We start from the raw sequence: 27,985 nt of genomic DNA, 5'->3' as shown, positions 1-27,985 counted from the left end.
ATTAGTCAGTATATGACGTGAGTAAATTGCTGAATAAATAATTGCTCTGGACATTCTTCAAACAAAACTTACATCTGGAACAATAGTTTATTTAATAACTCCATGTAAGTTAGGTTTTTAAATGTTTTTTAAGAAATGTTTTATTCTAGTGTTCATTCTTCAAATTATTTTCTATTCTTTGTTAGAGCTGATTAGTAAGGGTGCTTTTGCTAAAGTATTATGTTAAAAGGACATGTTAGTTATGCAGTTTACCTCAAAAAAATCGGTAGGCAAAAGAGAGTCTGACCCTCCATGTCTGTCTTGAAGGTGGAGAACGGCCTGTTCAGGCAGCGATCGAGGTCTGTACTACTAAATAGTCCTTCATATGCCTACCGTGGTTGCCCCTGTTGTGTGTGCACTGTAAAAGAAGGTGGTGGGATGGGAAGCAAAGCTCCTCTTACTCCAGCTGGAGTTGAACAGGAGCTGCAGTGATGGTAAGTTGAATACTGTAGGTCTGTTGGCATTGCTGCAATGTAGTATTTAATATTACCCATTGTTCTGTCAGACATACAAAAGCTTGGAAATGGCACAAACTTTCACCTCTACACTTTCTTGCTCTTTTTAGTTTCCATTCTATTTTGAACATTGTTATTCCTCTTTTGAAAAGATTATATGGGATGATTGTCATTGGTGGTGATGCAGGAAGACAAAAGACAGTTTTCTTTTCATTGACTCTATTAACCCTACAGGCTCGAAATAGTGGAGAGGTTGTTTTGATTAGTAAATTGAGTAAATTTGACATGGGAGTGAGATCAGAAAAGTGTGTACCGCTAGCTTTTTTAGTGGATATGTACGTACATATACACTGGAGAGCGTACATGTACTAGCTCTTTGTGGACTGTGTTCTTAAAAGATACGGATTTTTTGATTTATGGCCAGTTACCTGCTTAACGACATCTGTAAGATTTTGGCGGAGTTAATTGTACAAATCCGTCACCAAAGTGGATGGTGGTAAAATGCGTGATCCTGCCTGAACTTGACATTGTTGAAATCTGTAATTCGAAGCTGAATGTTACAAGCTGAACTCATTGGAAGAGTAAATTTATCTTGATTTTGTACTTCTTATGAGTTAGCAGTTACATCACAAGTATTTCCCCCCTATATACTTGTCAGTGTAATTTCCTCATGAATTTAACTTATTTCCCTTGCTCTTCACTGCTTAACTATAAATTCTCCCATTTCAGTTTAGTTTCTTATCCTGCCCTTTCCTCTGAACAAATTGTTTGTACACAGTCCATTCTACATGAGTGGAAGTTTAATTTTCTTCCCCTGCAAACCTGGTTAATCTCTTTTCCATTCGAGGCCTTATCTGAAGTCCATAGAAGTAAACGTGGGAGTCTTTCCAATCATTTAGCATATGCACAAGATGCAGAGATATTTTCTTCTCACTGCTGTAGCATTGAACAGATTCATGATCTCTGGTAGCATTTGGCAGCAGATTTGAACACTTCTTGCTAAAAGAAAGTTAAAATATTTTTGTAGATTGGGTGATCCAGATCTACAGGGCCTTGTCTGCAATCATGCCAACAAAGTTATGCTTGACAAAGTTGGAGATGACTTTTCTTCGATTTCAGCTAATGTTATGTCTTCAAGCACAAGAGGGAAAGGAGCACTTCTAGCTGTGATCTGGAGAATAAAGTAAGTCGAGCAGAAAGGCTCAGGGGCCATTTTGGAATCATCTGTCAAAGGCCATGATGCCAGCTGCTGTGCGGGAGCCATTATTATTCCTTTGTTCAGGAGACAATCCTTGACATTGTCAAGTCTCTCTAATCTTTGCTCTGACTTGAACGTTCGTGGTTTTGGAGACTATACTCTAGCTGGCTGCGTTTAATTTGGAGAATGCTGGTCTTACAAACCCGAAGTGAAGCTGGCCTGAATCTTAAGTGTTGTGTGAGCACAGATGTGAGGTGATGGAGGCCTCTTCTTTTTGGTTTCCAAAAATGCTCATGTTGTTTTTTACGGAATGGTCAACTACTTTCACAGTCTCTGGCTGTGCTACACTCATGGCTGGTCCTTGCTTGAGTGACTCCATTGTGTGTTTGCTGCCCACTCTGTACCGTAGAGGGAAGACACCCACAAGAGAAAAGGCCCGAGTTTCACCTTTTCAGTGACTTGCTCCTTATGTGGGTGGTACTGCTTTTCTTTTATGTCTGTTGTAGTTTTTACTGCTCTACCTCTTAGATTACATGTTCCAGTCTCTCATTGAATGTTGTTTTGGTTCACTGCTTAAAAGTGAGTTTGGCCAGCTTTAATTAACCAACCTGAATTCTCAAATATCAGCTGTAGTTCACTCGCCTGTAACACTTTACAGATGTTCCTAAATATTAGCAGAATAGATAAATAGACCCGTTTTAGACGCTGCTGACACCAAAGCAAAAGTAGTTATAGGGTATTTTTGCATTTATTTGGCTGCTTTTTCTGACAGCTTGGCACCAGAGATCAAAGAGCTTTCAAAAGACATTTAAAACTAAGTCTTCCACAAAACACTCAAAATAGGGATTGATCTTATATCTTTGTATTATTTTGCTGACATTGGCATAAAGAAGTATTTAACCCAAGTCCACATAGGGAAATCAAAAGCAGGACCAAGAATTCAATTTCCAGATTTTTCCCTGGCTGTCCAGTGGCAATATTTATCCCTTCAGGAAGGAGCTGAGATGTTTTTTAAAGCAACCAAAGCCAGGCGTACGGCAGTGTAGCTCAACAGATCACCAGTGCTTCTGCTTAAATATTTAAAAATCTGATATATATGAACAGTGTTCTGTAAAATATTTGACAGCTTGTAATTTATTCTTAAATTTAAAGTGCACTTACATTTATTGCAGAATATCCAAACTGCATTAGAGGTGATCCATGGCAGGAGTCCAAACCAAAATTGACCAGATCAAACTGTGGCTTTCATATAATCTCTCAGTGAACAACAATAAAAAAGAATATTTCCTCCTGATTTTATTTTGAAAGAAGCTTTTTATAGTTCTTGTTTCATATCAGAACTTTGGCTCTTTTGATGTATTTTTCAAATTCACACACCTAGTAGATCAGAAAATCCTCACTCCTGTATTGCGAGCAATAAGAGATCTTAGTAGAATAAGTACATATTATATATGCATTGTGCAAATGTAGATTGTGGTATCCATTTAATACCTTGTTATCTGTTGTAGATATGACATATAGATCATGTGTCTCTCTTATACTTGGATACTTTTTGCCTGTTTTCTTTCAAAAAGAGTTTTAAAAGGAATTCAAAGCTAATGATCTGTTGTTGTGGGGAACTCTACTACCACATTGGAAATCTGCTCTTGCAAAATCAAACATATGGTAACATTGCACCATATGTTGATTTTTATATTTAGTAAATGCATAAATATGATATAACCTTTTAAATTCCATTTTATTGTGACTGATAGGGCTTCATTTTCAAATGGAACTAAACACACTCCTTCCAAAATGTATCATATTGTTGTATTTCCTGAAAAATCAATGGAAGTTATTAGTACAATGTGAAAAATATTTCCTGTAATTTGCATGTGTGTGTGCGTACACACACCAACTAAGCTTATGCAGTGATGCTTCGAAGGAGAAACGCAGTGGATACTACAGCCGCTGAAACGCGTACCTCTAGTATGTATCTTTTTTTGAACCGTAGAATCTTAATGACTGTTTGGCAGAGATTTACATGAGAAGTACGGTATGTGAAAGCTCAATTCGAATGCCTGGTCTCCTTTTTTTGTATATTTTTCTTTTTGAACTTCTGAACCCATTAAATCATATTAACATTTGCCTTACTGTTACCCTTATTGTTAACCTCCCGCCCTGCCCATGAGCTTTGTTTTGGGTTTTTTCTTCTTCCCTCTGTAGAACTTCGGGAGTCATTTTGGCCATTCATAGTAGTCCTTTTTCGGTGCTATGTTAAGTCTTGAAGAGCTGAATACGACTCAATGCATTTCAGTTTTAACTCCTTCTCTGCATGTGTTCTTGTGGAAATTAGTTTTCCAAGGAAACACAGCCTTACTCACCCTCCATTGAGGAGTGAAGCATCAAGACAGTCAAGGACAAATTGGTTAAAAACGATGGCTTAGGTTTGTCAAGCAAAATAATTCTCAGTCCTCACTGTAAAACCACACAATGATTCCTTACTCATTTACTTATGTGATGGCTTGCAGAAGGATAAATGCTGTAGCAGATACCACAATTCCTATTGTGCAGATTCCAAACATAAGTGCTCCCTGTGGCTTTCTTCAGAAGATGTTAACCAGATTAGAAGAGAAAAAAATTTCATCTCCTCTCTAATAAGCCCTTATCCCATCCCTCAGAATAGTTTGCTTAAAATAAGATGTATTTTATCTTTTTCAATAACTACCTTTGCAACAATTTCTAAGCTATCCCCTGCTTTGAACTTTCTGCTACCTGAAGTGTACTCACTGCTTGACTTCTGTTTTTATCTGAATATTGGAGCAAGTACAAATATAAGAATATATTGCTGGAGAATAGAAAGGATCTGATGGGAAGTGAAATGACCAAAAAGTCCCATGCAATCTTCACGCCAGCCTTTAGATTGGGTTGAAGAGGTAAAAGATAAACTGCAAAACAGTTAAATACAAATACAGCGTTTCCTTGTAATTAGGCTGACAATTTTGCAATCGCTTAGATTATTATAAGTCACTGACAGAGAAGTCATAATAGTTGTTTGTTACTTGTTCAGTGTGAAATAATGTGATTTCCAAGTGAATCTTCCTTATGAAGAGCCTCTTTCAACAACTTCTTACAGGTTTCACAACAGTATTATTTTCTTGCATAAGTAATTCTGCATCTTCGGGAGCAACAGGGAAAAATCAGTTCTTTGGCCTGATGTGGCTTTCCAAGGATGTGCCTTCTCTGTCTGCATGGCTTTCCTTGTGCTTTAAAGACTCAGGATGTGAGCAAGCACAGACAGGGGGAAGTAAGAACAGTGCCCTAACTTCAGGTAAGCCAGTAGCGCTGTGAACGTGTGTGTGTTTCACACATGTGGTTTGGGCAAGCAGTGGTTTGCCCAGTTCCTATTCTGGGGGGATGAGTTTCTTGTTTTTTCTTTCCCAGTAGAGATGGAAAATGGATGAGGGCAGTGAAATACTCCCATTTCTTAAATGGACACTTTAAAATCGGGGAACTGCCAGTCACTAGATACACTGTGATTCCTATAGTAATCCTCATCTATAGGTAGAGAGTGGTAGCGGGCACCGACCAGGCAATCAGCTGTAATTGTCGTTTAATTGTGAAGATCTGAGAGACTGAATTTTTTTCTTGGACTTGGGTAAGATATTTGTCAAATTCTACTTTACTTTCATTTTACTTCTACGACTATTCCTACATACCTTCAGTGAGCCACATCCACGAGCAGCAGAGATGGATAGCCTGTGGTTGTCCTGCGAGTTTCCATTTTATCATTGTGCAGGGACAGCACAGCATGCCAGGTACAACCAGGGTAAGGAGGATTCCAGCATCTCCATCACACAGTAAGCGCCTGTCAGCGAAAAGATCTTCTGCAGTGATACACTAGTTAAATTTGACAAAGAACATAGATTGTGTAAATCATGCTGTTTTCATTGATTATAGTCTGAGAGTGCATTAACTCTCCTTAAGGCTCCAGAAATCACCTTCGTAAATGTGAGTAGTACAAGAAAATATTCAGTGAAGCTTTTCATGGATTAATTCTTTGTTAGAGGATAAAGTATTTTCACACATACAGATATTAAAGCCATAGTTATACTTGGAGATTGTTATTTTTTTGCCTCCACTGAGCATTTGTTTACTATAACCCCCTGAAGGTTGATTTTCAGTTATGTTTTACAGGGACATACTGATAAGAAACTTTGAAACGTGTCTTGTGTTATGCCAACTGTATTAATTAATGCAGTACTCTGGCTGGGGTGAATTTTCTACACAGAAAAGAGAGGTCCAAGCTTCGAATTAGAAACTGATTCCCACAATTACTTTAGGCTTATTGTTGAAAGGCCTCCTAGGAAAGTAGTTTACAATTTAGGGGGTTTTGAAACTGTTTTTTTTCACTGTTAACCTGCGTCTTCTGGTTACGTAGTTGGAATTCTGTGTTTTAACATTATTGTGAGAGGGTTTTTTTCCCCTGAAAAATGAGTCTCCCTTTCTGCTTGAGGAAATATGTGATCTACTCTGGTTTTGAGCTTCAGGGCCAGTGCCTAATTTTCTTTTTATCGTATTCTTAGTTCTGTAGTAAGCAATTTCCTTTGGCTTCACTGAACAGAAATTCTTTGGATATCGTAATTATAAACTATACATTATGACTTCCTACAGTTATTTTTAAAGAGAGAGATTATAGCATGTAGTTTTAGGCTGCTTTTATTTTATTATCTGTGAGTTTATTAATGTTTGTATATGTAGAGACTTTAGCTGATAGACTATCAACTGAAAAAGCTGAACATTATATATACTGGAATTCAAAAGCACAGCATAAAGTTGCCAAAATAAAATTGCTAGCACACCTTAATCACATTTTTATCACCTCATGCTTCACTCTAAGAAACATATTTTCAGGCAAGTTTTACATGAAACAGATCAAGGCATCTCATGGCTCTGCAAAAACTCATAAATTGGGTGCAAATTATCTTATAGCAATTCAGAAGTCTAGTTCACTTCTTAAACATTGTGCTAAACTGTTTCTTCTTTCACTAGCAGTCTGCACTAATAAATAGTAGGTTGGATTTGTGGGCAGGGGTGCAATAACTTCATGTTGCAGTGCCATCAGCCTGTCCGTAGATTGACTGCAACCATGAAATTCTTCACTGGGAAGACGCTTCATGACTGCTTTTTTCAGTTTGATTCTGCAGGCAGAGCTGTATAAAACACCTGCATCCCTACCCCATAATCCAGCCCACTCTTTATTATTTCCTACTGTTGGGAAAAGTGTCACATGCACAACACTGTTTCCGTCAAGCGAGGGAATCCTTTAATACAGCAGGCAAAGCCATCCCTGGGCTGCTTCATAATCCCTGCCATTGATCCTCAGGAGAAGCGGGGAACAGGGATTCTGCTGCAGCTTCCTGATGCCTCAGTAGTGCCATTTCAGCTCCTCAGGGACAGAGAGCGGAGAGGACGCCTGGTACTGGAGAAGAGGTAGTGCACGCTGCACACTTTACACCATCCTGTTCACTTCAATGTGTGCAATAGTTAAGAGTCATCTCATGCATCTTAAGTTTGATACATTTGTCATGGAGTCAGTGGGAAAAAGTACGCACATCATATAGACAGCTCAGCTGGTCTGTCATGGAAACCTGCTTCTACAGTTGGAAGTTCAGCTTTGACACCCGCCTTCCCTCCGTTTCAATCTCGTTTCACTCCCTAGGCAAGATGCAGTCTTTCCCAGCCAGCTCTGCTTCCTCCTTTCATCCAGACTGCACCCTCGTCTTTCTGCAGGTGCTGTGCTTGCATTAGCTGTCATCTGCCTGCTTCGGCATGAACAGGGTAGGAGGTCCAGGAAGACATAGAGGTGACTTTCTGGGTCTGAGAAGTAGATTCCCCTGTAAGTGGCAGGGAAATATTACTCTTCAGGCTCTGCCTGTCTTTGGACAAGACACAAATGTACCATTTTCAAAGGTGCTCGGATGCAAAGTGTTTGAAGGGCTGCTCACTAAAATGAGCCTAGAGTAAAATGACAGTGAGTAGTCTTACAATTGCCCGTCTTGTTCAGCTGAGGTACGATGACCATGCAGTGAAGTCACTGCAGACCTCTTCAGTTCATCCACATTGCTTGGCTGTGTGGCGAGGGAAATGTGTATTTTCTGAATTTTATGCTGCACTGGAAGTTATTTCTGAGCAATGTCCCGTTTTCATTACAGAAGTGGCTATGTTTCACTGGTAATTTATTTTTCCATGAGCAAAGTCTATAAGGCCTGAAGTCTTCTTTTGTGTATACCCCTCAAAACGGCTACTGGACTCAAGGAGCACTGAACACAGAATAAGGGCAGAATTTAGTCAGTATTTGCAGAGCACTTTGGAGTACTTGGGCATGAAAGACATCGTATTAGGTAAATATTATTTTCATTCTGAGTTAAATCCTGAAATCTCTGCTTCAAATGTTCGTAATTTCTGAGCTGAGGTAGATCATGCATATGAAAAGATTTTATTTGGACTAAGTTTGCTTGCTTACTTGTTGATACTAAATGAAATGAAGATGGCTTTTGTTTTGCTTGGCTGAGGGGAAAACAGTAATGGCCCTTCGTACCTCTGGTCTCCTTGTTTTCTGTCTGAAATGTGCAGGCCAGCAGGGAAAAGAAAATCAAATTTGAGTTTCTGGATGGTAAAGAAGGACCAAATGTCTCGTATTTTGACACTTACTAACACAGATTTGCCTTTTAAGATGTGTTGTTGTGTAAGCCAGATGTAAGCCTGACCGCTTTCATCTACCCTTTCCTAGGAACTGGTGCATCTGAGTAGTCGGGACGGTCTTACAGCAATGCCCACTGGTGACGTTGTACACTGGGGATGAATGTTTATGCAAAACTTGCATGTTAAACAGTTGAAGTTGATGCTGTAGTAGCCATCTACTGGAAAAAGTGGAATATATTCTTCCTCAGACCGCTGATTAAAGAGCAAAGGCATAAATTTGTGTTCAGCTATCAGAAAAAAGGCAAGTGATTCCTAGTAGAGGAGTGTTGCTGGACCACCTTTGCCTGACAAGATAGCCACTTTGTACCTAATTGTTCAGTTTATTTATGTATTATTGATGAGCCTGGACTTGAACTTTGCTGTCCTTGGTGGCTGCTTGATAAATGTCTTGACTAATCCTAAGACACTGAATTACCTGCTATACCATACATGACATTGCTTTTGCTTTGTATTCTTAAAAGGAGCTGGTTACGCGTTGTCAGTGAGCTGTGTTTAGCAGTAAGAAATAAAATCAGATACATAATTCACACTGTTCTCTCTGTTAACAAAAGATCTTCAGTGATGCAGTGTAATGCATAAAATACTTCCTCTGCTTTTAAATCAATGTTCTGACTAGTTTAGCTTGTAAGGGCTCACGTAGCTAAAAACTTCTGAACTGCAAAATCTTGATTATCAGTAAAACTATTAGACGTGTCAAAACACTTATGTTGTGTATTACTAATATGATCTGAAAATCTTGAAAAATTAATCTCCGTTATACTTTGCAAGGCAGTAGTTACTATTTCAAATGAATGGATAAAACACCGAATTAATTTTCTATCAAGACATGAATCTAATGATGGCAGATTTTTGTACTCTGTTATTATTTCTGAACTTTTGACTTGTAGGCGCTGGCATAAGGGAAAGTTGGGAGTATTACAAGAACTGCAGAGCGCAGAAAGAAGCAGTGATACCATATGACTAGCTATTTATGAAGTCAGCTATTGAGACTCTGGAACCTCTGCAAAACCCTGGAGCCTCTTAATACTTCTCTTAGAAGAATATTACAAAACAGATTGTTGCTGACACCAAAAGAGGCTACGTGCTGAATGCATGAGCCCGTTTACTGGTTTCCTTAAAAATGAGAAATAAAGCAAACTGTGCTCCAGGTAGAGCTTAATTTCCTGGGCCTGCTCAATGGGTATTCTACTCAATGGTAATCTTGAAATCAATTGGGTTATACCAGCACAGACCAGTACTCTGGTACAGGCCCTGTCTGTGAAAAGGTGTTTTCGTTCTGAATTCCATTCAAATCAAGGACATTTTACTCCATCAGCAAATATATGATTATTGCAACTGGTGCTTTTAATTGCCTTTTAATGTGAGAGGGGCGGAGCCAAATCTGGTTTTTGTAATGCTTGTGGAGCTGTTGTGTTTCTGCTGAGGTTGTGTATCTGCAGATCAGAGCATGAATTGCCCATTTGTTTTCTTTTTTTCTTTTTGTTCTGTCTCTTTTTTTCTTTTTTTTTTTTTTTTTTTTTTTTTTTAGCTGATAACCATAGAGTTAAGTTATTTTAGATTGGGAAAGTTTCGTTTGGAAATGAGTTTGACCATGTGAAGAAAGTTTATTCTAGGTAGATACAGTAGAGACATAATCTTAGGTATTACCATTGAAGCTGTAGTTTTCAGTGGATTGTTCCATAAATTTAAACTGTTAATATGTATTTCAGTCTTCCAGACCCAAAGAACATTTTAAAACAAAAATTATTCAAGACATTTATTTCAAGTTTAATGTGCACTCACTTAATTGTCTTTAAGCATAGAAGACTATGATAATTTTCATCACAGATTATATCAAATCCAGAGGTCGGTGTATCAGTAATTCAGTAGTTTATACAGGGAGGACACAAAAATGATAAGGCATACTTTCTGTGACATTACTGTTACAGAGTACTTTCTTGATTAATAAAGTGGCTAAAGAGTCTGACTAGGCCATGAGATTGCTGAAGTTAAACAATTATTGTACAATTGGGTAAAACAGAAGCAGATATTGTGAAGCTGTGAGGAAAATGAAACATCAAAAGCTAATAAACAATTTTTATATCATAAAAGCATAAGAACACCTCCATCAATCTTTAATCACATTGTTATATTATACATTTATTTAAAGATCACGTTAGCTCATTAACAGTGGTTCTAACATAGTTTGTTATAATTATAGTAAGATTAGCAAATGCTACATTTTGCTTTGATTTCAGTGCGCTGGAGCTTATCCGTTCAAAAAGCAACACTTCTGTAATTCAGGGGTTTTGTTGTTACGTCGATGCCACGGTGCAGTTCAAAAGTGCTGACGCCCACTTTGCAGGGCCTGGTAGTTTAATGCTGGCCAAGGTGAAGGGAACCCGTGGCCACCGTGTCCGTAACCCCTGGCCATGGGGTGCAGAGCAACTGCATCCCTTGGGGTGGCTGTGTGAGGGGAATGACTGCAAGTGGATCGAGCTCTGCTGCAGCCTGGCTGTTCGGCAAGGAGCCCCCACCCGAGCTCCTGTCGTGGTAAGTGGTGAAAATGAAGTACTTCCCTCCTGTCTCTGCACGGCCCGTTCCAGTGTTAACAGAGCTCAGGTTGTTTTGCTGCATTTGGGGACTCCAGAAGAACATCAGGCTGGAAATTTTGAAGTGACACGGTCTTGTCAATATTCGTTCGACAAATCCATAATTGCCAGGGTTTTTTTCAGTTCTTTCTTAAGAATTTCTAAGGGCTGGGATGTGATTTCTGTTTAAAACTGGGAAGACCAATACCAGAAAGTAATGTCCTGTGGGGGAGAGCGCTCAGCTAGGTGTGAGAGAGACGACTTCCAGTCTACAGCAAGTATTTTTAGGAAGCTAACAGCCCCAAGAAGTGACACAGGAAGACTGTCCCCGGTCTGGTATGTGAGGGAATGGCAGAGTGGGACTGAACTAGGGTTTCCTGCAGTGCTGCTGTGGGCTTGAACTGCCACATTCTGCTGGCAAAAGTGCCATTTTCATTTCTCATGCAAGATGTTTAAAATACAGTTTCATCTTAAGATTCATCTTGTGAATGCTTGATCTGGAAAAAAAAACCCACACAAAAACCCCCCAACATACAGCTCTAACTCGGGCCAAAATCTGTAGAGTTTAGATCTTTGCTGTTTGTCATAAATCATGATATCTGCCCTAATTACCTGGCAACTTTCTGTGCTACTGTATTGGTTAGGAGCAGCTTTCAGAGGTTTCATTTGTTAAGGACTTGGAAAAAATAGAGCATTTTCTGAATTAAGTGTGCAGGGAGGAAGAGGCTGCTGCAAACCCACAGTCTGGATGAACTCTGGGAATAGAGAATGTGGTGAGATTTGTCCACGGCTGGCTAGAGCACTGCGTTCATTTTGGGCAGCACATGAGATGCTGAAAAGGATATCCATAAAGGGAAGCACTCAAGTGGTTACAAATGGAGAAATGTTTGGAAAAAAGCATGTTGTCAGAGAAAGGAATCTAAAATGGGTTTCCTGAAGAAAAGGGCAGAGTATCTGTCTTTAAGTGTGTTCATGAGTGTTATTAAAAATTAGGAGTCATTAGGTTCAGCAGACTGGAAGGATGGAAAATGGTCTTAAGATAAAACAGTAAAATTGCTGAAGAGTTTGAAACAAAGGGGAAAATGCACGGGAACACCATTGCTGGACTTGCAGCCAAGGCAGGACTTCACAATAAGCTTTTGTGGGTGCTGTTCTGTTACGTGGGGGATGGATTTGCCTGCCCGGGGAGCTTCCTCCCAGTGTGAATGTAACTGCCTCATGCTGATATGCATGGCCTCTTGGGAAGACAACAGCCATGGTGCTGATAATGCCAGGTTTGAGTAACTTCTGCTGTCTGGTTTGCTGTGAGGAATGTGTAGCAGTAATGGATTCAGAGTGTGTTGATGGGAAAAGCAGGAGCCAGCGCTGAGGGGTAGCACTCTTTCTTCAAGCTGGAGGGAGGAGGAGGTGGAACATTTTTCAACTTTAAAGGGTTTCGGTGTGACAGTGGCAGGTACACCTGTAACTTTATATTTTAACTCTTCACCTTCAAACCTGAGAACAAATTGAAATATATTTGCACAGACTGGTCTTTTATTTTTTTTCCTGTTAAAAGAAAATAACGAACGTATAAAGGAAGCACCATTGCCGAATCTTTAACAAAAAAGTTAAGTGTGCTACTTGGCAAAACGGAAACAAAAGATGAAAACAGGAATAATTTAGTCCTAAAATGAACTGTAATCTTGAAGATCAAACTTTATCTTAAAAGGTGTAAATACAACACTTAGAATTTTGGAGAACTGATAAGTGATTTCATTACCCCAAGGACACATCTTCACTGAAGTCTATGAGGAAAAAAAAAGTGAAATAACTTTTCTTCTTCTGCTTTTGAGTAATATTTTGAGCATTTCTAACTACATCTACTCTTGAATGACCCGTTTTGGGATAGAATACTGCAGACTTCTCTACATTGCTCTGTCAGCGTATCTCGGTTTGATCTGTAGACCATTCTAGCAAAGGAATAAGTCATGCTACAAGCCTTGTCAAGCTTTTAAATCTTTGTTGCAACTATAAACATAAAAACTCAATGTTGCTTCAAATTCCTCTTTTGAACATGTAGGGGGCTCCAGCTTCTTGTTTGATCCAGGCAGGGAAATAAACGTTTGTGACATTCTTAGTGAAAATAATCCTGTTGAAATTAATGGAGCTCCTCATATACTAGAGTAACTGCGGATGGAAGTAAGATTGTCTACGTGGCTGCTGTGGTAGCTGTTTTGGTAAACTACAATTGTCTATCAGCCCTGCGACACCCTTGTCATTTAACAGATGTCCATGTTTTACTAAATCCTTGCAATTAGTCAGTTTTGTTATTGCTTTCTCCAGGTCTAAATTGGTTGTACCTAATGAGATTCCATCAGACTGTGCTAGATAATTTATTTTACCAGAAATTTAAGCTGATTTGTCCCATTTGAATTTGGCACATATTTCAGTATTTTATGCCTGTACCTGTAAATTTCTGAGCTCTTGGGTCCTATATCGTGACATACTTGAATGGGTGCTTGATTTTGAATATTGTCACACTGTCATTGCCTTCAATGGGGTAACTTTAATGCGTGTTATGGATGTGCTCAAATGACTTGCTGTGCTGAAGTTCTTAGATGATCAAGCCTTCCAGTAACTTTTTTAAATTGAATTTCTAAGTATGCCATGGGGTTTTTTCCCCTAGTCTTTTAAACACAAGGCATAGCAGTATTCAGTCAGGATTTTCTACCGATCTTGGCAATTGTCACCTTAGTTTGCTTCTCAAGACCCTCTGTCATAGGACTTTCAGAATAGTAGTGGAATTTTGCTTGTGCTTTTGTTGTTGTTGTTCTGGCCCATTTTATTTCTAAGATTCTGCTGTGTAGAAGCAGACGTGCTTTACCCACAGGAACTGTGTATACCCCATTCATTTCATAAATAACATAGTGGGTCAAATTCTGTCCATGGGTCCCTGCACACAGTTCCCGCTGTAGTCATCCAAGGGAACTGTTTTGTCCTAGTTGTGCAAAACTCATTCCCTGAGGTCCATGGGGTCCCTCTTCTGCCATACTGCCACAAAAGAGGTTCTACACATGGATACATAAAAAAAAATGGTTTTTGGTAGTCTGTCTGCTTTCTGTAGATCCTTTTTATTAAGCCTTCCTGTGTTTAGTTACATAATCTACCATTTGAAATGATGAGGCAGAGATGAATATTGACAAAAATGGCTCTGAAATGCAAAGTAGGAAGGGCCCTGTTCCCTTACCATTCTACCTGGTCCAGTTCCTGTCCAAACGGCAATGGCACAATTCCCTTCACCTCCCATGAAACCTTGTCTTGAAACTGGCCAGGTGTGTTGGGGTTGGAAAATATTACAAGCCTACCAGGTTAAACAGATTTCCTCAGCTACTGGGGGCAGAAAAAGGAAGGTCTAATCTTAGTTCAAACCTTTCCACCTTATCACCCAATCTTCCCAGTGGGTGGCTACATCTGTAATGTAGTGTGGATTGAGTAAAATAATAACAAAAGCACTTGCCACTTTGATCTCGATATGTTTATTTAATGGGTGTTCAATATGCAAGAGATAGCTCAGCACAGGAGTCCAGACTACAGTGCGTTGGTTTGGGTTTATTTTATTTTATTTTATTTAACACCCAAGGTTAAAAGGAGCAGGAGCCCAGCTGAGAAAGTTCACAGTTCATCTCTGCGTGCTCACTGTCTTCCATTTAAATGTACACAAAGGACTAATACAGTACTCGCTCTCCCCTGGGCTGTCTTTGATACACTCCGCTGTGCCTGGACTCTACCACTCCTCCTATCAGTCTGATCCTACTGCCATGAGCCCGCTGTGCTCAGCACTGTAACCTCATTCAGCTCCCGCTCTGCGTGCAGGCTGACAACTTCAAGGCTCTGTCAGGCATTGACACACGCAGGCTCCAAGCGGGAAGCTAAACACTCCCCTTCACCTCCTCTCTGGTTCCACATTAACCTCTATTAAGTGCAGGAAAAACACAAGTGCTGTAGTGCCATCATTCAGGTTTTAACTACCAGTGTATATTTAGATATTCAGCCAGCTTGCCAGCTTTGAGAACGTACTCAGCAAACCCTCTGGTTCCTCCCCTTTCTCTCAATGGGATTGGTAAATAGTGAGGTAGCATGGGGAATGTAATGGTGGAAGGTCTGGGTTGGATATTTATGGCACAGGCATAAAAATCTGAGAGAAAGCTTTGACAGCCCTGCCTGTACTTTTCGAAGCAATAGTATGAGTTATAAATGGAAAATGAGACAAAACCAGACTCATTCTAGGAGAATCAAGCAGGGTGTTTTCAAAACATGTCCTCTTTGGAAGCCAGGCTGTGGAAAAGACGCAGTCCAGTGCTAGTCTGCAAGCCCTAGTGTGCTTCGATCCAAGCACCGAGTGAGTCAAAGTCCGTTGGGTGCTGTGGGCAGGGAGAGCATCGTCGCTGTTTCTGGCTCTTTCTAAGCATAGGAAATGTCTGACAGCGTTCCCTTGCGAAGCAGCACCCTTGCTCACCGCTCTGGGGCTCGCAGCCAGTGCTCGCCCACTCTGTGGCTCACTCCTGCTCTGCAGGGATCTGTCAAGACCGGGGCAGGTTCCTTCCCAACTCCAATACGCCTAGCCTACACATCACTGTGCTTGGATTAGCTAAACACATCGTACCCCATATTCCTGGTGTGGACTGGACAACATGTAAGAAAACAAAAGCAGAGGAGACATAAAGGGTTTTCCTCATACTTACTCCTGAAAACGAGTTACAGAATTAACGTTAATAACAATAATAGTCTTGAAACATGCCATCTCCTCTAATGCTTGACACATCAAACTTTCTGTCAACTGGAGGGCTCTTAGTGTTCCAGGTGGGACCGGGCTTCTCCATGTCATGCCAGTCTGCAATAATCAGCTAGCTTTGGCCATGCAGGGACATCCAGCTCTGCAGAGAAATTGGACTTCTTTTTGCCATGGTGTTCCATTCAGGCATTTTCACCCAATCTCATAGTCTTCCAGTCCTCTTCTCTTTTGAGAAACAGTCCTGGAAAGAGGGAGGGAAGATAGCAGACAATCAAATTTGATAGTACTAGATTGTTTTTTGACAATTTTGCTGTGATAGTCCTTCAGCAAGATGTCAAGCCCCTTTCCTGAGAAGGATGCCTGTCTAGAATGCATTACTGTAACCTGTCTTGGGCAAACTTAAACATGTGTTCAGTACAGCATACAAAATGGAGTTCAGGAGACAAAATGGAGTTTCAGTTTAATACAGGCATACCGCTTTGCCAAATTGTGTCAAGAAAGGGATTTTCCATCATGTGGTCATGTTTACAGAGCACCTCTGGTTTTATCTTTAATGGTTGCCGTAACAAGATCAACTGTTTCTTTAGCGTAGCCATTTGATGGTTTATGTTGTATCCCATCATTATTTTAGTTTCATTCCAGCCACTCTGACTAAAACAAAATATCGCTCTGTTTGTCATCGAGCAGCCTCAGACAGTGTCCACTTTTGGCATTTGGTTTAAAATAAACAAAATTACAACCTAGTTTTAAAGCTTTTTCAGAGTTAGTGGCTTTTAGATAGCGTGAGTTACAAATGATATCTATAAGCTGTAAGCACTAAAATCACTAAATCACTAGAAATAAATAGTTTTTACATGATGTTACTGCAGCATTTACTTAAAAGGAAACACAATGAATTGTGTTGGGGTGCTGTCAGAGCAAGGCGAACTATGGTTAAAAGCTATAGCTGAAGTTTAAATTTAGATCTAGCTGCTAGTTCCAATCTAAGATGGGGGAAATTTGTATTTAGATTGTGGGGTTAATAGCGTAGGCTTTGAAGATCTGTAGCATCCTTTGAAGAAACTGGGTTATCAAGTCCAAGTGGCTGTACGCAAAAGCTGAAGTTTCTAAATACAGCAGCTTTCACCAATTTGATCGTCTCTCCCCTTGCTGCTTCACCTTTAATCTCTAAATTTCAGGATGGCGATGTTGAGATACATTTGTGCACAAAATAGTGTCCAAAGTTGCTCCCGCTCCAAACCCCAGCCCCAAGCTTGTTTTGGCATCAAAAGCCATATGGGCTAGTACTCATCGTGCTTCCCTGCCTACCCTGCGGTTGGACGAGATGCAGTACTACCATACTGTGCTGCAGTTCGGGATGAACTAGAAGCAGCTCAAAGATCCACGTGCTTGATTTTTTTTTTTTTCTTTTGGCTATATGACTATGCCTGCAGAACTTAGGGTACGTATAGATGTGCGTACAAAGAGAAAGCAAATACAGAAGTCCCTCAGAAGATGAAAACCGTGGATGAAAAAGGAGGAAAATAAACCCTCACTTCTCTCAACAACAGCAAAGTGTGAGGTAGCAAGGAGACAGGTAGAGAAAGGGGTGAAAATTCATTCTCCCTGCAATCCAGAGAGCACAGGTGACCCTGGCAATGAAGACAGAGTGACTTGGCATAGAAGAAGGTAGGCTCTGGGGAGGGGAGGACACGCAGTTAGGCTGGAGGCCTCTGTTGAACCTGTGCATCCCATGAACCAGCTACATGAAGCTAATCCAGGTATGTCTCTGCATTTATAATCACTGTATATGCACACAGAGTTGGCAGGATAGAAATACATTTTGTTTCCAGTTACCCTCTTTGACTTTCAACCCCTTCTAGTTTTTTCTTCCCTCTTGCACCTTCCTTTTTGTCTTCCAGATTCTTCTGTGTATGTGGACTATATCTTTAAATTAGTGTCACCGTGAGAAATTTTGGTCTCTGTTCCTGTGCAACCTGATTGTGATGTCTTTGACATGGTCCACAGAGGGTGTTTTTCATGTAGAGAGGCACGTAAAGAATGAATAAAAAAGTACCATTCTTGCAGGCTTTTCTGCTTCATAATCATTACGATAAATGCTGGCAGAGTTGGCCGCAGTCGAAGCAGGAAGATGAAAACAGGCTTCCTGGCCGCAACTACCTCGTACGACTCTGATGCTAATGGCGGACAAAAGCCCGCTCTGGATCCCCTGGTAAATCCATGCCTGGTAGCATGGCCTTGCTGCTCTGGACTGTTGTTGAACAGGGTCATAGCTCTTGTGTCAGTAACAGCCAGGGTTTATGTACGTTATAGGGGTGAATTGCGTTTAATAACAGTGCTTGGGTATTGTGTGCATGTTGGTTGCTGAACGTTGTACCTTGTCTTGCAAAGGGTTATTCTAAGGGAGATTCTAACTGGCCATGCTATAGCGTTGCCTGTATGTTTTATTTATAATAATCATTTAAATAAATAATATGATGCAATTCTGAGCATATATTAAAACCAGCTCCCAGTTATGTATCCTCTCATATTACAATGCAGTCATATTCTTCGTTTGCTCTCACCCAAACTTCTCATGCAGTTACACTTTAATATGAAAAGAAATGTTGTCAAGAGTAGTTATTATCGCACATCAGAATATTGTATTAGCATTCACTTTTCATAGATTAAAATGAAAGATTTTGAAATCTGCCCTTAATGATACTGAAGGATCTTGGAGACACATTGGGAAAGCTTTAGATGAAATGTCATATGATATATATACATCATACATAGGTTCATAAAAGACAGTTCATTTAACTGCCTGCCTTTGTGTTTCATCTGTTCTGTTGGCTGAATCATCCACAGGTTAAGTGATGCTTGTGCAGTTTCTTTGCTTGAAATCAAGCACAGTGAGTGGCAGGGAGCTTTAGGGAAAACAAAGTTCTTGTAGACTGGGATAATGAGTAAAATAAGGCAATTTTGGAGGCATGGAGTATGAGATGGAAGAAAAATCTGGTGGTTGGAGGCATCTTTGGGTCGTATCTGCTGATCTTTTGATTCAGTCTGATCCGGATAGGCTGCTTGAACTGCTGTTGTGTAAATCACCACACTTGTAAAGCTGAATTCAGGGTGGATGTCGTATGAGTAAGCTGTCGTGGGTGAGGCACATGCAATGAGAGATGGTTTGGATTGAGAGATGCCATGCTGCAGAGCCTGCGTGTTACAAAGCGGTGCATAAAAAGGTGGAATGCTTCAATATTAATTTCTGACGTACAGGGGCTTGTTTTGGAAGCTTCTGAAACAAGAGTAGGACCTCCCAGTTGATCAAACAGTGGTATTTTTTCCTTGGTTTATTGTTTCAATGTCGGATAGTCACGTTTGGGCAAGGTGGGCAGAGATACAATGTGCTGTGTCAGTGTCTCTGCGCTTCTTGTTATTGAAGGCTCGTGTACCCTTTTTTTGGCTGGGGTGGGATGTGTAGGTCATCTGTGTTCCACACTTCTTTTGTAGCTGGGAAAAGAGGTGATGAATAAACAGGTCATCATTGAAGTAAACATTTTATTTCATTTTGGTATACAGAAATTGTAATTTCATTCTTTTATAAACATTTTGGTAAACATGGAGAACTTGAAGGGGGCATCTCCTGACAACACCTACTGTAGGAAGTGCATGTGTGCCTGCTTCGTCATTTGAGTTTACAGGCGTTTGTCAGGCTCCCATCTGAAGTCCTAGGAGCTGCCAAGAAGCCATGCGCCACGCTGCACTAGGCTGAGGGCAGATCGTAATTTATATCACTGTAAATGTAGTACAAATACTAAGACGGCAGCAGTGTTAGTGTCAGCTAATAGACTCCAGTCTGCATCCTGCAAATGCAAACGCTACAAAACATACAGATTGCCTCAACTCTTAAGGAACTATACAACCTGTTACACAACATCTATGCACACCTCTAACAAGCAGGTGCTAAATATTGCAGTGCCTAAACTCCATGTTTGAATATTGAATAAATGAAGTTTTAAATCAAACAGCTGCTGTTTTTAGACGTTAACAGGTCACTCAAATTTTACAGGCGTTGTGCATCAATATATTTTTCCAATAATTTACCCTAACGAATTAATCCAAAACATTGCAGAAAGTCATTTCTTATTTAAGGCCAAGCCAAAAGGCCAGGAAATTTACCTTTAGTTATACTTTTGGTTTTCAGTTTCATTAACACATGCTCACATTAAGCCCACAGACTGTGGTAGAACAAAAACATTTCAGAGCTAAATAGAGGGCCACAAGCAGCGAACAGGAAAAGCTGAGATCCAAGATCCTATCAATGCTGGAGGCAACCATTAGTAGCAAGGCGCTGATCAAATAGGCAGATGATCCAAGAACAACACATAGAACGATGAAAATTTCCGGGATTCATGGAAAAATACCTTAGTATTTTTTCTGTGAATGCAGATTTGGTGATGGTAGGCTTGAGAGCAAGGACAGGTGACCAAACATCCAAAAGAGGGAATTATCTGAAAGACTAGTTTACTTCATAAAGATTCTGAAGTCACAGGCTCAGGTATTATGGAAGGCAAAGTAAACTGAAATAACCCTTGACTGTATTTAGCCAGTGTGCAGAAAAGGAAAGAAATTTCTTCACATTCATTGCAACTAAACACAAGTAACATAGTATTTGAATTATAGCAATGTTTGCGGTGTTGTGCAGCAAATATATGAAGATAATGAGGGAAATTCAAGATAGGAGACTTAAGGAATCATGGCTTCCAGGACTACCATAACCAACCAGCATAACTATCCTGTCCATAGGATTTCTTATAAATATGACATGGAATGCATCTTTTCTGAAAAAGAAATCTAACTTCATTTTTAAATGTCTGAGAAATGAGGAGTTTGCTGTTGACATAATGCTTAATTACCTTCTAAAGTAGGAACCTGTATCTTATTTCAGGACTGCATTGCTGTAACTCCCCTTTCTCAACACTAGATCTCATTATACCACTGTCAGGAAGGCTGACACCTTGCTATCAGACATCTTTCCAGGGTGTAAGTACCAATCGCAGTGATCAAGGCACCTTTCAGCCTTTTGGCTGACAGGCTGAATAAGTTGAGCTCTGGTAGGCCTTGCACTGGGGCTCTTGATTTCCAACCACAGGCTGGGAAATCTCTCTTCAGAATTTCAGCTGTCCATCTGAGTAGAAGAAACAATGCATTTTTTCCAGCATGCAAACAATGCAGACACTAAAAATCTTTCTCTAGAACTCTGATTTGGATTACATAAGAACATTCTTGAATGAGAAAGCTGAAAGAAATGACCAGTGTAAACAAGAAGCAGTAAAGGAACAGCCATCGATCCCTATTTTTATGATCTAAACCAACTACCTCCATTCCCTCAGACTTTGGAAATATTCTTTTCCCTATGGTGGATCTGTGCCCTTGACATGATCCTTTTCCTCCCATGAAACTAGGATTTCTGACAGATAGGCTGCGACTATCTGTTAAATAGCCCTGGCCAGGAAGAGCAGACCATCAGCTGCTGTGCCAGGAGCTGGCACTTGTTCATTTTTACTGCTGCTGTTACAAGCATTGTAGCCTCTGGCAGAGAAAGAGGATGAACAGCTGGAAGCCGAAACCTTTTCGGCCACCTCAGCAAAAATTGGTAGAGCTGTCTGCCAAAGCCACGGTTTGACTTTGCCACCTTGGTCTAGTGGAAGATAGTGCACCTTGCAGGTAGACTGTCCTGAGAAGCTGAGCATGGGTTGAGAAGTGGCCCTGGGGTGTTTCACTGCCACCTTCCGTAGGAGCAGAGCAAGCTCAGTAGTGGGAACGTCTTAGAAAAGCTGCCATGTCCTCAGAAATAATGGCTCGTGTCCAAAATATGTCACTCTAAGCATTCACAGAAGGGGTCAGGTGAAAGTTATTTCAAACAGACCTCGTAACAGCTGGAAATTGGTGGTTGATGAGTGGGGATGGGGACTCCTGCTGTTGTTTGTTTCTACTTGAAAGGTTTGAAAAGGTTTTCCCTAGCTCGTGAGTGGGCTCTGGGACTGTAGTTGCCCCGTTGGCAATGCCACTTGAGCAGGCGTGACGAGGGCTGTGGTGACGTTTTTCCAGGCTACATAAGGAATCGGTAGGTTTCTACTTCTTTGTGTTGGTACAGGATGAGGTTTCAGTTCTGACAGGTTTTCTCCATCTAGACCTTCAGATTTTTATCAACTCCTTTCTGTCACACTTGTGTTCCTTCTGCACTGCAGCTGAGGAGAGAAAAAGAACAACAACAACAACAAAAGCATTGTATAGGTTTCCAGGAATGGTATTTATCATTTACAGAAGGGTATTTTTGCAGTTCTGATGATGAATGTTTACTTTATTCACACATCGAGCAAACTATCCTCTTACACCATATGGTCAGGAGGTATACTGTTTCATACATTAAGATGTCTGAAAGCTGTCTGGAAATGTATTTCCTACTTTCTGATACGGGAACATTTCAATAGAAGGGGGTTTAATTTGTTTTGAAATTTCAACTCTTGTTCTGCTCAGAAGCTAAAGTTGGAATCCATTAAGATGCATTTTAATGCAGCTTCTATTCTCATCTTCCTTTTCTCAGTAACTGTGCAATTCACTTAGTACTTCATTACAACCAACAGCAATATGTATACGTGGTGCACAGAATGAGCCATTTTGTTTTAAAACAGATTGTAGATGAAAGGAAACCATTCATTTCTTGCTTGCTAGCTGTAATTACTAGAGCGCTAATTACTCCAAATCACTGACATTCAGGGTCAATAAGGATGACAACAGGAACATCAAAGACAAGATGCACACACACAATTACAAGTCTCTAAAACCAGGCTGTAATATTATTTTACAGCTACTGTTTTTTTCAGTCAGAGCTGAAAAATATTCCAGTTTGCTGAATGTTTACTATTATTTCCTTTGCAGTTTGACGGTGAGAACATGTATATGAGTATGACAGAGCCGAGCCAGGACTATGTGCCAGCCAGCCAGGTGGGTTAATTAATCTTCTCTGCCTTGTTTCAAATTGTAATTAAACAAATTCAAAGAGTCGCATTGCAAATGAGTGGCACTATCAGTAACTGCTGCAATCAGGAATAATCATAATTTATAAACAAAGCGTTTAAGCCTTGTTTCCAGTTAATGAGATAGAGCTGATAAAACACGGGAGTTGGCGTTTGTTGAAAGATACTACCTTGTTTCCTCTCCAGAATGCAAGCAGCTGTTTTGCCAGCATGATCTTTCCTAAACAGTTGTTTTACCTTCAGGAAATAAAGTCTTTACAGGTGCAGGTTATTTGTTTATCTGACTGCAGACAAGTTAATCATTGTAAGCTACGCATGTCACAAATAGCTTTAATTATCACTTGTAGGCCAGTTGTAGTTGAAGAATTGCATTTTTAATGCTAATCCTATGGCTGAGGAATGTTGCCAAAATTACGTGGTTAGCAGTGGGGTTAAGGCAATGACTTGGTCTTCTGTAGCTTGCAGCCCGAAAGGTTTCATGTGATGTGGATTCTTTACAGGTATTTTTGAGTCCTTTCTCTTTTGGGGAATCCTACACACTAAATTCTGATAGTAGGTGTGTATTTAAAAATTTTCCACCTGAACCCTAAGATCACAGAATCATAGAATGGTTTAGGTTGGAGGGGACCTTGACGATCATCCAGTCCAATGCCCCTGCCACGGGCAGGGACACCTTCCACTAGAAGATACTAAAGATTTTTAAGAATTAATGATTTTAATTCCTTCTTAAAAAGGAAAAATATTTTTAAAATTTTTGGTTTGTCTACCTGCAGCTACATCTATATGTAGGGGAGAAACGTTCATTCACTTCACATGTTTTGGTCAGTTTAATTCCACCTCAGTAAGTGATGGTGATAGTGGTGCAGGTCAGTTAGATTGTGTCAGAAATTGCCCTGAATAATCAGCCTTGTGGTCTAGGTCATGCGATAGCTCAGGCCCAGCGGTGGCTGGTCTGATAGACCTCTTTCTGCCAGGACCAGTAGGATTATGCGAAGAGCCCTCAGGAGGTGGGAAATAAGTTTGTGCGCATAGTAAATGTGTGTAATGAGCAGGATGTAACCTGGGAATCGACAGCTTTGGAAAGCGACAGTACATTCACAGCTAAATGTCTTCGTGGAGTAGGGTTCTTCAGGCACAGAGGTTCATTTGAGGGCAGGGAAGCAGGAGGCTGTGTGAGATGAGCTACATTGTTCAACCAAAAAGACCGTCCTTAAAATGTTCCACCGTGTTGCTTCCCAGCCTTCTGTTGCAGTTACTCTGAAATACCTTTAGAGACCAACTGTACTTTGTGTTTAGGATTTGTGCGTGATTGAACTTATTCAGCGAAGAACCCTCCAAGATCCAGAGGTAGTTTAGAATAGAACTGTTTGATTAAAAAATGAAAAATTATATTATTAATTTTTCTCTAACCATTAATCCAGAAACTGTACTGACAAGTTTTAGTATTACTATTAGATTAAAGCAGCCTAGTATCATCTCATTTATGCCTTAAGGGTTTTGAAGTGCAAGGGCTAATTGAATTTGTTTGAAACAGTAGAAGTACAAACTCTGTGAATGATTGCTGTTATAAGGCAGCTGCTACCTTTCAGAGAATCATTATGTCTGTCTTAAATAGTTTTGAATAAGGAATTGCAAATCCACATTATACATCAGAATTATTTTTCTTCTGTTGATATTTTTGTACTGTGTGTGCATGTAGTTTAAATAATTTAAATGCCATATTGAAAAATTAAGAGTATATGTTTTAATCTTTTATGTGGTTTCTACATGTGCTAACGAGGTCCAGATCCTCCAAGATCTTTATGCATCTAACACTCACTGGTTTTGTTGGAAGTAACGTGCTTAAAGTACCTTTAAACATCCCGGCCTAGATATTTAAAGTGCAAATGATTTTGTCTTCAAGGAAAAAATATCTATCAAATGTGGCATTCCTAAATTCGAAGATGGCAGGAAGCCCTGAATGCTTACCAAGGGCTGGAACCAAGAAAGGGCTTACAGACTTAAAATCTCGCCATGGCAAAGCTGAGCTCTGGGGTGTCTGGCTCCCAGGTGGAGTTCAAAACCCAGAGGAAGGTGTCGAAACTCTCAGTCCTTTGCTGGGGGATCCGTGTGGCAAGAGGCAGCTCAACTGCCAGGCACCGTATTTTACGTTATGACCAAACGCGCACTGGTCAGAAGCCTCCTGTGCCTGTTTGAGAGACGCCATCAGCCTTGGGCTGTCGCACCCTTCCTGTGTTTCTCACCTGATTCTTCTCCATTGCAGTGGCTTTGTAAGTGAATATATGCCTGTAATAATAACTTTTTTTTTTTAAAAAAAAAAAAGGAGACAAAAACCCACACTAGGAGCAGGAAGCCAGGCTGTGTTGGAAACCTGCCTCTCTCTTGTTTCAGCAAGAACCTGGGACTTGCACAACGATGCACAAGAAGAGGAGTCTTCCCAAACCTGTTCCGGACATAGATAGCTGCTAGTCCTTTCTCAAATAAACTAAGCAGCTCTCCACTGACAGTGTTGGTGAGGTCTTCACTGACTGTAATGGGGCGCCGTTCCTATTTCAGTCATAAACGTCTGGTGGTCACCCAAAATTGGTGAACTGACTACCATCTCAACATCCAATCTGTTTGTTAAAACTGGAAAGAATACGATAGTCACTGCTCTGAAAACAAAGCATGCAAGATTGTGTAGCTTACTGGGGAGGGAGAGGAAGAGCAAAGGATCTGACTGTATTTTCTGGTCCCTGTTTTCAGGACTGTGTGTTCATTTTCATCTCGCTGTTACTGGATGTAAAACAAATAATCCCATAAAAAGAGAAGAGAGAGTGTTCTCTCCCAAAGGAAAGCCTAGTTACTTCATCCACAGAGTTTTGTCCTGTGTCCATTTTGCATCTGTTCTCCTGAGCCTTGCAGTTGCATGACCTCAACGAGAGGAGTGCTGGCTCCTTCCCACCCTCGGTAACTTGACTGTTCCCTTCCAAGATCTGAGAGGACAGTTTGAATCCTATCAGAACGAGGAGTGAACTCATTTCTCCACATTCATTGATGGATGCACAACTGTTAACTGAAATATGAATTCCCACGTGTTAGGAGATGCATGGTCCTATCAGAAACTTCTGTTCCAGCTCTGATCATGCTGACTGAGTCAGACACGAGCATTATTTTCTAATTTCAGAGTTCTGACACAGCTTATTTGGAGGGTGGGTTGGCAGGCTGAGTCATGATATGCAGCACCAGAGACCAAGGGGTTTCCTTCCGCTAGTCTGTCTCCAGGATTTTGTGACTGTAGAAGCAGGATTTTTTGGGATCCTCATGCACACCGACATGCACTTCAGTTCTTTCTTTTTGGTGCAAAGTGTTCATATCCAGAAAAACATCACCTTGTGTTATTTTGAGGGGTTTAATCAATTTATCCCCTTAGGCTAACATAAATAAAAGCTCAGCCATTGGACAGGAAAAATATCATTTTGTTCCTTTTGCTATATAACATCAAACATCTGCATAGCTTGGTAATCCAAGACAAGTTGCCTCACAGCATCCCTCAACAATTATCATTTCTGTTCCATTTTCAAATCAGTACATGCTTTGGGACTTGCAGACTAAGTTGCTAAGTAGCAACATATGGCTCACTACTGTTCCTGTGATGTTGCTGCAAGCAAATAGCATAATTCTATACTTGAAATTATTTTTACAGAAAGCCAGTACTGGAACTGAGCCAGAAGTGTAAGTATACAGTAAAAATTAATGATATTCTTTTAAACTGTCCCAAAAGGCTGTTTGGCAATGTTGTCTCTGTGTACATTTTATATATACATGTAAGTCCTGTACTGTAGGTTATGGTATATGTAGTACAGGACTCTGCACTGCAGCCATCTCCTACATGAGTTGTGCCAGCCATATTAACAAACACCTAGTAGGACTCCATGACGTTTTCACTAATTGCACTTTGATCTGAAAATATTTATCATTTTAAAATAAAACTATGCCAACTGCTCTGCATTTCAAATTCTCACAAATACATTGTTTTTCCCCCTGCGCCTATAGTTGGAATCTCAGAGGTTAATCATTCTTCATGTAATTCCTCCTCCCGTAATTTGTTGGCCATGTACATCACCGTGTAAAACGATATTGTTTATTTTGGATTTCTTCCTAGTCACAATACAGAGTGTCATGCAGGACGGTGTTGCACAAAGCCTCGACGCCTTTGTAGCCTTCCTAAGCCCTGATAAATGTTAAAGGTAACAAATCCAGCTGCCAAATCCCCTGCGTGATCCAAAGGGAGGGGAGGAGAACTGGCCTGGAGCTGATGGTTTGGGGCAGTACCCTCACTGCACCAGTGGGAAGAATCCCTGCAGCAGAGGAAAGGAATACTGTTTGCACAGAGGTGACGTTTTCCTCCCTCCCAGACCTATGTCAGGGAGATCTATCTGCAATACGTGTGCCTGCTTTTTGATAGAGTGGGCACCATGGGTATCAAAACTGTTTTGTCCTCTACAGCTCCAGGGTCAAGTAGGATAGAATGACATCCAACAGACAGATTTTTCATGTTAATAGGAAACTAAAGGGATCCTCTGCCTTTTGCCGCCGTATGCACATGGTCCTAGAGATATCCCTGACTTCTTTTTACATGTTTATGCCCTAATTTCTTAGACTATTAATGGGGTAGCTATTATTCAGATGGAGCAGGGATGATTAAATGATATGTAATAGCTGCCCTCTCTTGCTCTTTATTGGTCCTTCCCTGTAGGTAGACCAGAATTTCAGGGTGCTGTATCCCACTCCTGCCAGAAGATACAGCTCTTCTTTCTTGTCGTTCTTCGAGAGTCCCAGTCAGCAGAGCAAGGCAGGAGCTGGCTGCCTTGGAAAGGATTCAGGAAAAGCGGCATTCTTAGGTGGAGAGTCACTAAGTGGTGCAGTGTAGTCCCATGGGTACGTACTACCCTAAAGTCCAGGGCAATCCTGCCCAAAAGCTGGAAAGCTTTTGCTCATTAGTTGAGAGGCTGCTCTGCAGTGAGAGGGCAATGCCACCTGGTCGGTCTGCTGGCTGGCTGCACATCAGGGCTGCTTTGCACCATATTCCACCTCCCTCCGCCTGGTTGAGTGTCGTTTAATTTCAAAAAAACAGAGTATCCACAGAAACTCCAGGCTGAACCACCCCAACTCCCCCAGCCAGTCCTCACAGGGAGCTGCTCCAG

The 27,985-nt window shown here is 40.6% G+C and overlaps 1 protein-coding gene across 2 annotated transcripts in view; it reads left to right on the top strand.

Annotated features, from left to right (window-relative positions):
* The window catches only part of TOX (thymocyte selection associated high mobility group box), a 212,409-nt gene that overhangs the window by 88,196 nt on the left and 96,228 nt on the right, over window positions 1-27,985 (top strand). For both annotated transcript variants that reach the window (XM_086472678.1, XM_086472677.1), the window contains exon 2: window positions 22,702-22,767. In XM_086472678.1, the coding sequence (XP_086328804.1) occupies window positions 22,702-22,767 (66 nt within the window). The remainder of the gene's footprint in view (window positions 1-22,701; window positions 22,768-27,985) is intronic.

This window comes from Leptosomus discolor, chromosome 13 (genome assembly GCF_034619465.1).
Source record: "Leptosomus discolor isolate bLepDis1 chromosome 13, bLepDis1.hap2, whole genome shotgun sequence".
Taxonomy (NCBI): domain Eukaryota; kingdom Metazoa; phylum Chordata; class Aves; order Leptosomiformes; family Leptosomidae; genus Leptosomus; species Leptosomus discolor.
The sequence above is the reverse complement of the archived record's forward strand: the minus strand, read 5'-3'. Positions and strand labels throughout refer to the sequence as shown.